The sequence below is a fragment of the Condylura cristata genome, unplaced genomic scaffold (genome assembly GCF_000260355.1).
Source record: "Condylura cristata isolate star-nosed mole 26May11 unplaced genomic scaffold, ConCri1.0 scaffold00008, whole genome shotgun sequence".
NCBI classification, from domain to species: Eukaryota; Metazoa; Chordata; class Mammalia; order Eulipotyphla; family Talpidae; genus Condylura; species Condylura cristata.
In genome coordinates this window covers 19,447,841-19,459,923 of record NW_004567109.1, presented here as the reverse complement: position 1 = coordinate 19,459,923, position 12,083 = coordinate 19,447,841, and the positions used below count along the sequence as shown (strand labels likewise).

The 12,083-nt window shown below is 48.9% G+C and overlaps 3 protein-coding genes across 3 annotated transcripts in view; 2 read left to right on the top strand and 1 right to left on the bottom strand.

Moving 5' to 3' along the window:
• The window catches only part of GNL2 (guanine nucleotide binding protein-like 2 (nucleolar)), a 23,343-nt gene extending 22,323 nt beyond the window's left edge, over positions 1–1,020 (top strand). Inside the window, exons 15-16 of the mRNA XM_004678810.1 lie at positions 167–252; positions 825–1,020. Of these exons, the coding sequence (XP_004678867.1) occupies positions 167–252; positions 825–977 (239 nt within the window). The 3' untranslated portion in view covers positions 978–1,020. The remainder of the gene's footprint in view (positions 1–166; positions 253–824) is intronic.
• Positions 1,021–2,593: 1,573 nt separating this feature from the next.
• On the bottom strand, positions 2,594–8,593 carry DNALI1 (dynein, axonemal, light intermediate chain 1). The gene is made up of 6 exons (XM_004678809.2): positions 8,513–8,593; positions 7,828–7,973; positions 5,983–6,152; positions 4,871–5,049; positions 4,396–4,560; positions 2,594–2,629 (listed from the first exon to the last, which is right to left on the bottom strand). The coding sequence occupies exons 1-6, from the start codon at positions 8,591–8,593 to the stop codon at positions 2,594–2,596; spliced, it is 777 nt and encodes a 258-aa protein (XP_004678866.1).
• Positions 8,594–9,448: 855 nt separating this feature from the next.
• The window catches only part of SNIP1 (Smad nuclear interacting protein 1), an 8,975-nt gene continuing 6,340 nt past the window's right edge, over positions 9,449–12,083 (top strand). The window contains exons 1-2 of the mRNA XM_004678808.2: positions 9,449–9,748; positions 10,831–10,933. Of these exons, the coding sequence (XP_004678865.1) occupies positions 9,525–9,748; positions 10,831–10,933 (327 nt within the window). The 5' untranslated portion in view covers positions 9,449–9,524. The remainder of the gene's footprint in view (positions 9,749–10,830; positions 10,934–12,083) is intronic.

Sequence of the window (12,083 nt, the reverse complement as noted above, 5' to 3'; positions counted from 1 at the left end):
GTTTACTTTATTTTTTTGAGTTTCATCAGTTCTCCGTATATTTTTGTGATCAGTCCTTTATCACTACTTTTGTGTGAGAAAATGTTTTCCCAATTAGCGGGCTGTCTCACAGACAAATTTAAACGGGAAATTCCTGTTTCTTCTCTGTGTTGTCTGGTTTTTCTAGTGCCTACCAGGAAGGGAAGGAAGAGGAAGGCACCAAGGGAAGAGGAGAATCCAAATAAGACTCTCAGGAAGCTGACCTCAAAGGAAGTACGTGTTCACATAACCTGGTATCTAGCAAGCAGAGAGGAGAAACCTAGTCTTTGAGGCCCAGTCCTCCTGAAACTAATGGCCTGATGTTGACTACAAGGAACCCTGGTCCTCATGATAAGTAGGACATGAGGGACCCTCCGGACGAATGTCCTTCTTCATGTCCTCTGTGTTAGAAGTTCCTGTCACTATCCTCAGCATCTGAACTGCTATCTGAAGGATCATGGGAAGCGACATGAGTAAAGTGGGTGGAGGGGTTGCTGCCCTCTGAAGGTCAGCTTTGTGGCTAGGCTACTGGCAGCTGGAGTGAGCCCTCCTGGGAGGTGCAGAGTTGAGTTTTGGAAGCGTTCAGCCCTGGAACTGAGGACCACTATGAAGGGGTGCTGTGGGAGGGGTTCAAGTACTAGGTGAGGGTGGACTCATGTGACTCACTCACTGACCATCGAAGAGCCAGTGCCATCTGAGCGGTGACCCTCCTTTGCTGTGCGCACTGCTTTGAGAAGTGGGGCAGAGAAATGGGGGCCTGCCTGTTTTATGACTTCATTGTTTGTTTTTTTGCCCTTTTTTTATAGCGGAGGCGAGCAGCACGCCAGCAGCAATCCAAAAAAGTTGGTGTACGCTACTATGAGACACACAATGTGAAAAACAGGAACAGGAACAAAAAGAAGACCAATGACTCCGAGGGACAGAAACACAAACACAAAAAATTCAAACATAAGCAGTAACATTTAAAATGTTGTTTATTAAATTATGTAAAAATATGCAATTGTGTTTGTGTTCTTCATGCCCAGTTGACATATCTAAGGCCATAACATATTTGTTATGAGGTTTGACAGTTGAAATCTTTCACCAGTGCTGGTGAAAATAGATAAAACCCCCACGCCCTCAAGGATTTCCGTGCTCGTGTCCATGGGCACTTCTGACACTTGAACCGGCCCTTCCCGTTTCTCCAGAATGTAACTGGTCTGTGCACAACAGCGATGTCTATAGTGTGAAAAGTGCGGTATCTTCTACATTAGCAATTTGGAACCGAACTGTCGAAGAAAGTGGGAAGGATGTGCTAACGTGGCCTGAGCTTCGAGGTAGGGAAAGCCTGCAGCCACTTCTGTTGGCTCATCGAGCTGGTGAGTGGCCGGTGCTTTACTGTTGTCAATCATGGACGTGGCTGTCGCAGTGCACACAGGCCTTTCTCACGAAAGTGGCACCATGTTTTCAGGGAGTCTTATGAATTTCTCAGGGTACCTGGCTAAGGGTAAAGGCTGTGACCAGATTTGAAAACTGTGTGGGGTATGCTCAGCTAGGTGGAACACAGCTCTTCTGGTGGGCCTGCACTACATCCAGTGAACCTTGAAGCCCTGATGAGCATGGGTGTTGGGTAAAGGGTGCCTCTAAAGAGGGAGACCGTCTTGGCACGTCTCTAGGAAAGTGTACACTTGAGGTGTCTGAGCAAGTGTAGCACCTTTATAGTACATTACGTGAAATGTGACTGAAAGATGCAAGTCACCCAGCTTGCTGCCCTACCCCACCCTAGTCCTGAGTTAGACTGATGTCTCCCATTCAGTCTTCCGGGCTTACAAAACAAAAATACTGAGCCTTCAAACTGGCGTTTGACTTAAGAGGAATAGTAAAACAGCTGTCTACAGGCCATGGCCTGGTCACTAATAATTAGGCCTACTTATGAGGCCTGGGCATCTCTCCACTTGCTAATTAAACCAGCTGTTTAGAGGGATGTAGGGCTGGACTTGGTCTTATGTGGAAAGAGGTGAACAAACAAGGTCAGTGGTGGATGAGCTGAGATGCTAGCAGCTTTCAAGAAGGCTGTGAGTAGTCCTTTCCAGCAAACATTTACTCCTCAAAAGCTGTGGGTTTGACCCAACCTTTGCCCCCTCACCTAAGCAGTCTGAAGTAGGGACTTGACAGGTAAGGAGAAGATGACAGATAACCCCAAACTGCAAAATGAGCCACCAGAACTGAACTGATGAAAAGTCACCAGATACGGGAAAGGCAGAGAAGAGAAAATGGAGACAGAGCCAGTTCTATTTGGTCAGAAATAAGTGATGGTACAGAGAAGATGAAAGCTGCTTCAGTGGAAAGGGCTGAGTTCTAAGCCTTACTGACTGAGTTGGCAAATCCCAAGGTTGGCCAGTAAGCCACGCAGGGCCTGTGCCACCTCACCTTCCATTGCCCAGCCAGGAGACTGGCTGCCAGGGGTTACATGACTTGTGACTAATATGAAGGTGGTGACCGGGGAGGGTATGGCTTATTCATCAGGAAACTAACTTTTTATTACACAGGGCTTAGGATGGGGCAGTAGAGCTTGCTGAGACCCATATGGAAAGTATCACTTCTTTGGTGCAATAATGCCTTCCAGTTGGGCCTGAAAAACAAAAACAAACTCCATTAATATTTGAAACTTGCAGCTGAACACAAATAGCTGAGAGGTGATTAAAGTCTGGGAAGAAGAGTCCAAGTGCTGCCACTCCAAGTGTTTTTTTCCCTTCATTCCCAGCTCCACATTTTCTAGATTAACTGGTTTCTGGCTTGGCATACGGTCTTGCTACATGAGGAGAAGCCAGAGCTGTCCTGGTTTCCATACAATAATGGCTCAGTGTCGAGTATAAAGCATAGAAAAGGAAATTGAATAAAAGTTGTTGAAATCGTGGTTTTTTATGGCTCGGGTTTCAGGCCTGCATACGTTGGCTAAGTTAAACATTTGGCTCTCTGGTTTGGGATCCTGGGAGCTCTGTGCTGGGATAAGAGGTTTGGGAAACGGCAATTTTCAGCCACCGAGACAACTTGACACCCAATTAGAGAAAATTGCTACCAGTGAGTAGGGAGCTGTCTATCTTGTATGTAAAGCTCAAGGCACTTGGGAGTTATTTACTCTGCTGTGGCAGCCAGTCAAATAATTTACTGTCATGGTATGTGGACAGATCTTTAAGTAGGTCCTTCCCGGGGACTGCAAACATGGCCACATTTGCAGTGCAGTTTTGAACCAATAATAACTCACTTCCAAAGAATCCTTCACCCTGGGGATTACAGAGTTGCTTATAAAAGTCAGAAAGATGCCAAGGTATTCTGCTTAGCTCTCGCCGCCAATACCATAGGAAGAACAGAGGAATTTGGGCTTATGATAAAGAAATATAGCAGATAAGGCAGGCAGCTTCAGAGACTGCCAAGTAAACAGATTCATGTCTGGATGTGAAACTTTCTAGCTTTTCTTTGTTAAACTTTTCAGAGGCAAGGAAGTTGCTGTTATCGTCCAGTAGTTAATACAAGTCCCTAATCTCAAGTGCCAATAAGCCTGTCAGCCACGAGGTGAGCTCTCTGTGGGACTCGGGAAGAGGGAGATACCAACTGAGGACAGCCACTAGTGTCAACGGGCCACCCACCTACAACCACACTTTAGCCAGTTCAGAGCCACCTGGCGACCTTGTTGCCAGCTCCCCATGCCCACAGTTTCTGATTCAGATTTGGGGTGTACCTAGCGATTTGTGTGAGGTTGATCTGTGAGGTTGATCTGTGGGCCAACTTTTGAGAACCTTTGAACCAGACTAGTCTAGAGAGCCTGGGGCTTCAGAGGCCTAGAGACTGGCCCCTTGCCCAGCTTTTTTGCACCAGTTTCCCTCCCTCCCACTAGTGCAGTTACATAAAAATGTGCCACCCATAAGAGTACGAGGAGAAGCACCCACAGCTGAGTCTGCCCACAGTGTCCCTGGGGAATCTTCCAGATTTGAAATGACTCCCTCCCAAAGGGCCTTCCCTGCCCACCCCAAAAGCAGTGTCACAGTGGATGAGTGGGAGGGCACAGCCACAAAACCCTCTGAGGGGTCCCGCCCCCTTGGGAAGCTCCAAGAGAGCAGCTGGGGCAGAAGACACTTTGCTCACTTTTGCATATGTGCCTCACCCTGGACGACTCTTGTTCAAGGGGACAAAAAACTCCCCCCACTGGACTGTGAGGCCCAGGTGTCCTGGGGACCTAAGAGCCCAGAGCAGAGCGCCTGCTGGAGCTGGCTGGCTGCAGGATCTGGGAAATGAACCCTCAGTTCGCTCTCTCCACCCCAAGTCAGCTTCCTGTCCTCTGGCAGTGCTGTGGACCAACATTTAAGTCATCAGCAGAGCAGGAACTGCTGCTCAGATTACCTTCAGCTGCTGGTTCGTCCGCTTCAGGAACTGAATCTCCTCGTTGTGTTTCTTCTCCTCCACCTGTCTCCGCTCGCTCTCTCGCTTCTCAGTGGCCTCACATTTTGCCTTCTGCTCGTTTACTTGTCTCTCCAAATCTTTCTTTTCTGTTTCCAATTCTGCAATCTGAGGACAGAACCCCCAGTCATCCTGGGAAGTTACCAAGTAGATGGGGTGTTGTGAGCTCTGTGAGGAGGGCGCAGCTGGCCAAGGGCAGTCATCGAGGGGTCTGCACTGCCACCCAGTGGGAGGCCAGTGACTGGCATGTCAGGTCCACAGAGGAGGCAACTCTAGGGCGCCCAGGCTGGACTTGACACCCTGAGCCAGGGGCTCACCACGTAATGGGAGAGCAGCCTGTGAGACCAGAGTTCAGTGCAGCCCTGAGGCTGACAGAAGAGTCACTGAGGGCCAAAGGCTCGTGGCAGACCCCACTCACTTTCCTCTCCATGTCTGACTTCCCCTGCTCGGCCTGCAGCGCCTTCCTCATGCCAAACGCCACGCTGCTCTCGTACAAGGTCTGGTAGGCGGCGATAGTCATGCGGATCTCATCCCGCACACGCAGAAGCAGGAGCCCCCTCTCCGCACAGTTGATGGTGACCTCGCGGATCAGCTCATCTTCCAGCGCACACACACACGGAGGCCAGAGAGAGCAGGCAAGAGGGGAGAGGTTCCTGGTCACTGCCTACCCACCTCTGTGGGCCTGGGAGCCTGGCCAGGTTGCCATGCTCTGAACTTGGAATGTTCGAGGACAGGCAGTGAGCAGGCCACTGTGGCCGGGCAGAGGCTGGAGCTCAGGCTGGCTGGCAGCCGGTGACCCCTCTTCTGTCCTCAGACAAAAAAGTGGGTACTATTCCAAGAAATCTGACTTTTTCCATTTGGAGAAGGTGGCAGTTTTAAAGCAGCTGGGAAATCCTACCTGCCCCCTTGACTGGGCGGGTTTAGGGCTGGAAAGGCAATGTCTAGAGCTTGCCAGCCCATCTCCTCCATAAAAGCTGGCCTGGGGAGCAAACCATAATCTTACTCAGACTGAATAGAGTCTGCGAGACTCTGCATCTCTCTTCCGGTTTGAAGATGGTTTGCATGTTGGGGTCCACATAGAACAAAGGGATTGAATTGGGGGGTACACATCTGACGCCAACTCGAGGAGGGAGAGCACAAACCCTTTGCGTCTTGGCTAACAACAAATTACCATGAAACACTTTTCTGGGCCTAGGGCTAAATGCTGGGTGGATGTAAAAGTAGAGTCTTAATGTATCTGATTGAAACATTTACACATGCCTATTATAGAGATCAGTGGGAAATCAACTTAGAATGGGCATTCTCATCATACCCCGAACTTCTGCTAAAGGATGAGGAAGCAGGCGGCCAGGAAAATAGTGACAGGTGAGTGAGGACTGCTAGGGGACCACTCGTAGGTGGCAGTTTCTGGGCAGCTTGGGTAGTAGGCGATTAAGGATGGGGTGGCCTTCAGCTCAGGGGTACTCAGGGCTTGGGTCTTAATGAAGGGGTGGCAAAGGACGTGGCAGGGGGTGTGGCGTTCATACTCACCAAAACACTGTGAGTAGAGTTCTCTGCGGACCGGGCAGATGCCTGTCTCCCTGGCCTGCCGCTGCTGCAGCTTCAGGTCCAGCTGCTCCTGGAGATGTACCACATCCATCCTGGTGCTGGGGGCGCTGGACACCTGCTGGATCCATAGCTGTGTGTCTTCCACCCACTCCCTGTAGCACAGACAGAGCCTGGCTGAGCAAAACCCACCGGCCAGAGAGGGTCCTCAAGACGAGCAGAGATGGCCCTTGAGCTGTCGGCCTGAGTGGGAGTTAGGGCACCTCTGTCACCAAGTGACTGAATCCTCCCTCTCTTTTCCGTGGGGAGTGGGGGCTTCAAAGTCACCATAGGTCCCCTACCTTACTAGGCAATCTTCACTGTCCCATGGCCCTCTGTGAAATCATCACCCATGTTCTAGATCTTACCTCCTGATTAGGTTGTGGAAAGATGGATGGTCATTGTTGCTTGAAGTAAATGGAAACTTTTACTAATGTGTGGGATGGCCCATACAGGAAACCACAAACTTCATACAGTTAAGAAGAAGTGATTGTGTATATTGTGGGCAGGGGGGAGGTTCTTGAAAGTGTGCATCTGTATGGGCCCCCGCCAAAGTGAAGCCAAGATACCACCAGGTTCTGGAATCACAAGGAGAGGCTCTGAGGGCAGAACTGCATTAAGGAGAGGATATACATGCATTAGCCGGGAGGAATGAATGGAACCCCGCCCCTCGTCCTTTGACATTCATCATAAAGGAGACTGCAGTCTCTTTTATAGTGTTTCCCCCTTTCAAGCTGAGTTGTCAACTTATTACATAAAAATCGTCGGAAATACATGACAGATAGTAACAGCGAGTGAGGGGTTTTGAAGAAGGGAGAAGTGCTCTTTGACAAGGCTTGTCAATGGGCCCTCATGAGCAAGACCTGAGTGAAGAAACAAAGAGTGTCTTCTCCCACAGTTGTGAGAATGGCAACTGTGAAGGTCCTGAGGCGGAAAAGTGATTAATCAGGACCTGTTTCTGACACAGCAAGCAGAGACCCAGGCCATCAGGAGCAACACAGGAGACCTGGTCACAGGCATAGCAAAGGCCAGATCATGCCAGGCCTTCCAGGTCATGGTAAGCATCTTGGATTTTAGTTTGAGGGAGACAGGAACCATTAAAGAGCTTCTGGAAGCAGGCTGGTATAATCTGACGTGATTTAGGTAGGGAGTGTGGAGATGGATGATGGGAGCAGAGGAGACCAAGGGGTTTTTGATAGGAGACAGCCGCAGGCGTGCTGGTGACGAGGAGCGGCAAGGAACAAGGTCGTAGAAGCGAAAGTGGTGAAGAGTGGTCAGACTCGGGATATAATTGGAAGGTGGGACCAAAAGAATTTGAGGAACGGTAGAACCTGTGATAAGAGAAGCAAAAGGAATGATGAAACATGGCCTGAGCACCTGGTGGACAGACGGGATGAGCAGGTTGGGGGGCACCTGTGGGGGACAACAAAGTGATTTAATTTGCACTGTTGAGTTTGAGATGTCTCTTAGACATCTTCACAAAGATAATGAGGAAGCAGAATATATGGGTCTGGCGTTGACGGGAGAGAACAGGGCTGGGAATACAGACTGGGGAGCCCTCAGTGTTTTAAGCCACTGCCTGTGTGAGAGAGCTCAGGAAGTGAGGGTAGACAGAGAAGACAGCTGCCCCCATCCTCGAAGCATCCACCCACCTGCAAACTCTGGGAGCTTTGGGGTGCTGTGAGGAAATCCCAGGCAAGAACAGAGGTTGGGTGCCTCTTCCCATCTCCCCCAGTTCTGGATGCAAAAGTCTGGGCCTTCTCCCAGCCTCTGCTTCCACTTTGTTTTTACCTTGGGGGCAGGATAGCATTCAAGATTTCTTCTGCCTGCTTTGTAGGATCGGGGACCCAGGAAGTGGAGGGGATCTTGGTCTTTGGTGGCTGTGGGACAGGGCCTGATGGTCCAGGCTGCTGAGGGCTGACTTTCAGAGGTCGAGCCTGCAGGGAGGGACAGGTTAGGGCTGGAAGTGATTCACTCAGGTGATCCCACATATTCTGGTCTCTGGTTTGCTCCAGGTCTCCAGCAACACGTTTGCCCTGTTTACCACCTCACTTTCACCATCTTCTCAGTAAAATTGATGTTTCAGTGCTGAAGAAAACCACACAGAGTCTCTGGTCCCACTCCAACCCAATTCTTGTATTTCCTTGAGCCAGAGTTTGTAGTGTGGGTGCTCAGTCATCTGCTTTCACAGCTCTGGTGATGGGGCACATTACCAGATCCGTTCTTGACCAGTCATCATGAGTGAGTGAGTTCCCACCCACATCCCAGTGACTTCCTTTCCCATCCCAAATCTGCCCTTTGGGGCCCCCCAAATCTGGGCTTTTTGTATTATTTTCTCATCCTCTTTCCCGGGTCCCAATTCCCTTTACTCCCAGTGGCAGCCTCTGTCCCTTGAGATTCCGGACCCTCAGTGGGGGATCTGTTTTTCCCGCATGGGATTTTCCAGCCTCCCGCGGCCCCTGAGATCGGTTCTTACTTTGGGACTCCGTTTATCTGTGTTTCGGCTCACCAACACCGGGGTGTCGTACTTGAGCAAAGAGTCAGCAGGGGGAATCATAGCGGCAGCTGGGGTAGAAGCTCAGAAGCTGGCACTTCGGAGCCTTGTTTGCCGTCACCATGGAAACCTTGCCCAGTCCCATGGCCTGGGCGGGGCTTCGGAGTGGGGCGGGGCTAGCAGCGCGAGAGTTTTCTGCGCAGCCTTGGAGAAAATTTCTCCTGCTGTTTAACCTGTCTGGCCAGCGGTTCATTGGCTCATCCTGGTACTCTTGAAAGCAGAGAAAACATGTGTTTGCGTATCCGCGCTGCGTGTAACTCGCAGTCATGAGGTAGGCAGTCATCTTTGCGGAACGCCAACTTTGTCACCTGCAAAAACCGAGTCATCTGACTCCTTAATGAAGAGCTAGGGAAGACTTTTGAAGGAATCTAGAATTCGCAAGGTTCAAAAATTTTTATTTTTAACTAAGTGGAGATACGACACCATAATAGTTTAGGAATGGAGAGGAAAAGACTAATGACTTGTCCACGGGTTACCACTTATAATTGCATTATCTTTTCTTTCTTTCGTATTTCCAAACGTCAGCGTTACTACATAATTTTGTGTCCTGTTTCTTCGGCTTAATAAGTAAGGGCTTTTTCCATTTGTTATATATTTTGTAAACAGCATTGTGAATGACATAACATCCATCGACCAGTTAAACAATTCCATAATACTGGGCATTTAGGGTGTTAGCGATTACGAATAACACAGCAGCGGACACTGTCAAAGTTACTTTTCCCTAAAGTTTGCTTTTGAAATTTAAAACTCCCGCCGAGGGGCTAAGGCCCCACCCACTGAGCGGTCATGTGCTTATTCTTTGCACCGCGAGGGTTTCTGGGAGACTGTGCACCCCGGAAGCGGAAGTTGAAGGTCAAACTCGTCATTTCCTTCTGCTAGAGGAACGCAACGGATTTCTTTTTCCTTCCCTCAGCCGCTCGGCCGGTGTCTTAGAATGAAGGAGGTGAAAAGCGAGCGGGAGCGGGGGAGCCGACGAAGGCACAGGGACGGGGACGTAGTGGCGACGGCGGCCGTGGTGGTGAAGCAGGAACGCCTCAGCCCGGAAACCGCGCCTCCTGCCCAGCGTCGCCGGGACTCCTCCGGCGGTAGCCCGTCCCCGCCAGTCGGCGAGCCGGGACGCCCCGGGCGCCGCGGGAGCCGAGTCCGTGGAGGTAGCCGGTACGTGGGCAGCAGCCCCGGTGGGCTTTAGATTGGGCTCCCTGGGAAAGGAGGACAGGGTTAGCTCTGAAGCACCTTGGATGCCGAGCGCAGCGGTGGAGGGTTCTCGCTCAGCTTTTAACTTCCCAGCGTTATGGCTGGGATAAAATAGCGCCTAACTCCTGGTGGACAGGACCCCACTCCAGCTAGTGTGCACTCACTGGTCTTTTAAGTTAAGATGAAGGGGTTCCCTCGTCTGCCAAAGTAGAGTGCGCCGGCGTTGTCTTTCCAGGGATCTGCTCCCCAGAGTGTCGTGGGCTACCTGATGGCGATTCTGGGGTCAAACAGATGCTGGCCAGACGCTTTCATTTACTCATACATTCCACATAGTTTTGCTAAAATACCTAGTATGTGTTAAAGAATCTTAAGGTACTGGGGCCTCGAGAGCGAATAAGTGGTGCCTTTATCTCTGGAAATAGACATGCTCGTGTCCTGAGACAAAATAACAAGCAAATAAGAAAATAGTTTCAGTTAGTAACAAGTGTTAATTAAAATAAAAACGTGATAGTGAGAGGCTGGAGGAGAGTGGGAGGTTTCCGAAGAAGTGCCATTTGAGCTGAGAGCTGAATAGTAACAGTAATTGAACCTTGCAAAGATCCAGGCAAGGATCCAGGAAACATCCGTTCAAAGAAACTTGAATGGAATTAATTGTGATTGTTCTAGAACTGGGGTGGGATAGGTGGGAATCTAGTATTGTATGAAGGAGAGTGGCAGGGTCGAGGTGGAGAGAGCGCTAAAGTACTTGCGGATGGATTGAATGAGATTACTGGGCTAGCAAAAACTGGGAGAGGAAAGGATTTTTGAGGGCTGGGAATCAAGGATTGTGTTGTCCAAGTGAAAAGAATCACAGAGGCAGTTATGTAAGTGGGTCTGGAGCTCCAGGCAGTTGTTAGGACTGGGAAGGTGAAGCAGCTCACCTTTCTTGTGACCATCAGGGACCTTCACAGATGTGTTTGTGTTAGTAGGTAAACCTGTACTTGAAGCTGATTTATATGGGGGAAGGGAAATTGAGATAAAATCCTGTGTGTACGTGCTCTGAAAAGGTCCCCAGCCAAAAAGAAAAGCAAGGCCTCAGTGAGAAGAAGCAAGTCTCCGCGGAGCAAGCGAAGCCGAAGTCCTCACCACTCAACAGTGAAAGTGAAGCAGGTACCATGTTTCCCTACTGGGTCCACATCTAGAGCCACTTCTTCCCACCACTGAGGCATGTTGTGCCTGCACCCATGGTGGGCTTTTTAAAAACTGGGCTTCCCCCCCCCTTCTTGTTTTGTTAAACTTTATTTTGAAGTAATTGCTAATTTTAGGCAGCTGTAAAAAAAATGATACAGGGGTTTACTCTTGATCCTATTTTTCCTAATGGTAACATCGTAGAAGATTGCAGTACAATATCACAACCAGAATAGTGACATCAGTAGGGTCAAGGTAGAAAACATTCCATCACAAGGATCCTTCATGTTGCTCTTTTATAGTCGGAATCCACCTTCCTCCCCTCACTCCTTAAACCTCAACTCCCTCAAATTTCTAATCTCTTCATTTCTCTAACATTGTTACTTCAAGCATGTTATATGCATGAAATGTAACCTTTTAGGGGTTAACTTTTTTCACTCAGTAAAATTCTTTGGAGATTAGTGCAGGTTGTTGCATCTACAGGTTTTCCAACTACCTGAAAGTAGAGTAATGCCATTTGGAATGACTTGGTTATTTTTTTGGGTGTGGGAACACTTGTCATTAATTTATATGGAAAGCATTTTGAGTTGTTTCCAGACACCAAAAATAACCTACCGAATCATACTGAATAGAAACATTCTACTTTCAGATAGTGGGGTAATCTGTATCAGTTCATTCCTTTTTATTGCCAAGTGGTATCCACAGTATGCCCATTTAAGAATATAACCATTTGTAGACAGGTTATTGTGTGAACACAAATTAATTTCTCTTGGGAACCCAGAAGTGCAGTGTCTGGGTTTTATATGGTAGTGTATGTTTAATTTTTTAAAAGAAATTGGTAACCTCTTTTTCAGAGTGGTGTATTTGCTACAACTTTCATAACAAAATACCACAGACTGGATGCCTTAAACAAAGTCCCCAGTTAAACAATTACTCATTAATTTTCTCACAGTTCTGGGGGCTGGAAGTCTTAAGATCAGGGTTATCAGCAGATTGGGTTTCTCCTGAAGGATTCTGGTTGGCAAGCCTTTCCTCTTTCTGTTATATCCCTAGTGCCTCTTCCTCTTCTCATAAGGATACTTGTCATACTGGATTAGGACCTCAGCTCTCATTTTAACATAATCTTTTTTTT

What these genes read in the sequence shown, in the direction of transcription:
- DNALI1 (XM_004678809.2), bottom strand. Translation starts at nt 8,593, where the DNA reads ATGATTCCCCCTGCTGACTCTTTGCTCAAGTACGACACCCCGGTGTTG. An exon ending in CAGATAAACGGAGTCCCAAA is followed by an intron (nt 7,974 to 8,512) that starts GTAAGAACCGAT and finishes CCCTCCCTGCAG; the next exon opens with GCTCGACCTCTGAAAGTCAG. An exon ending in ACTCTACTCACAGTGTTTTG is followed by an intron (nt 5,050 to 5,982) that starts GTGAGTATGAAC and finishes GTGCGCTGGAAG; the next exon opens with ATGAGCTGATCCGCGAGGTC.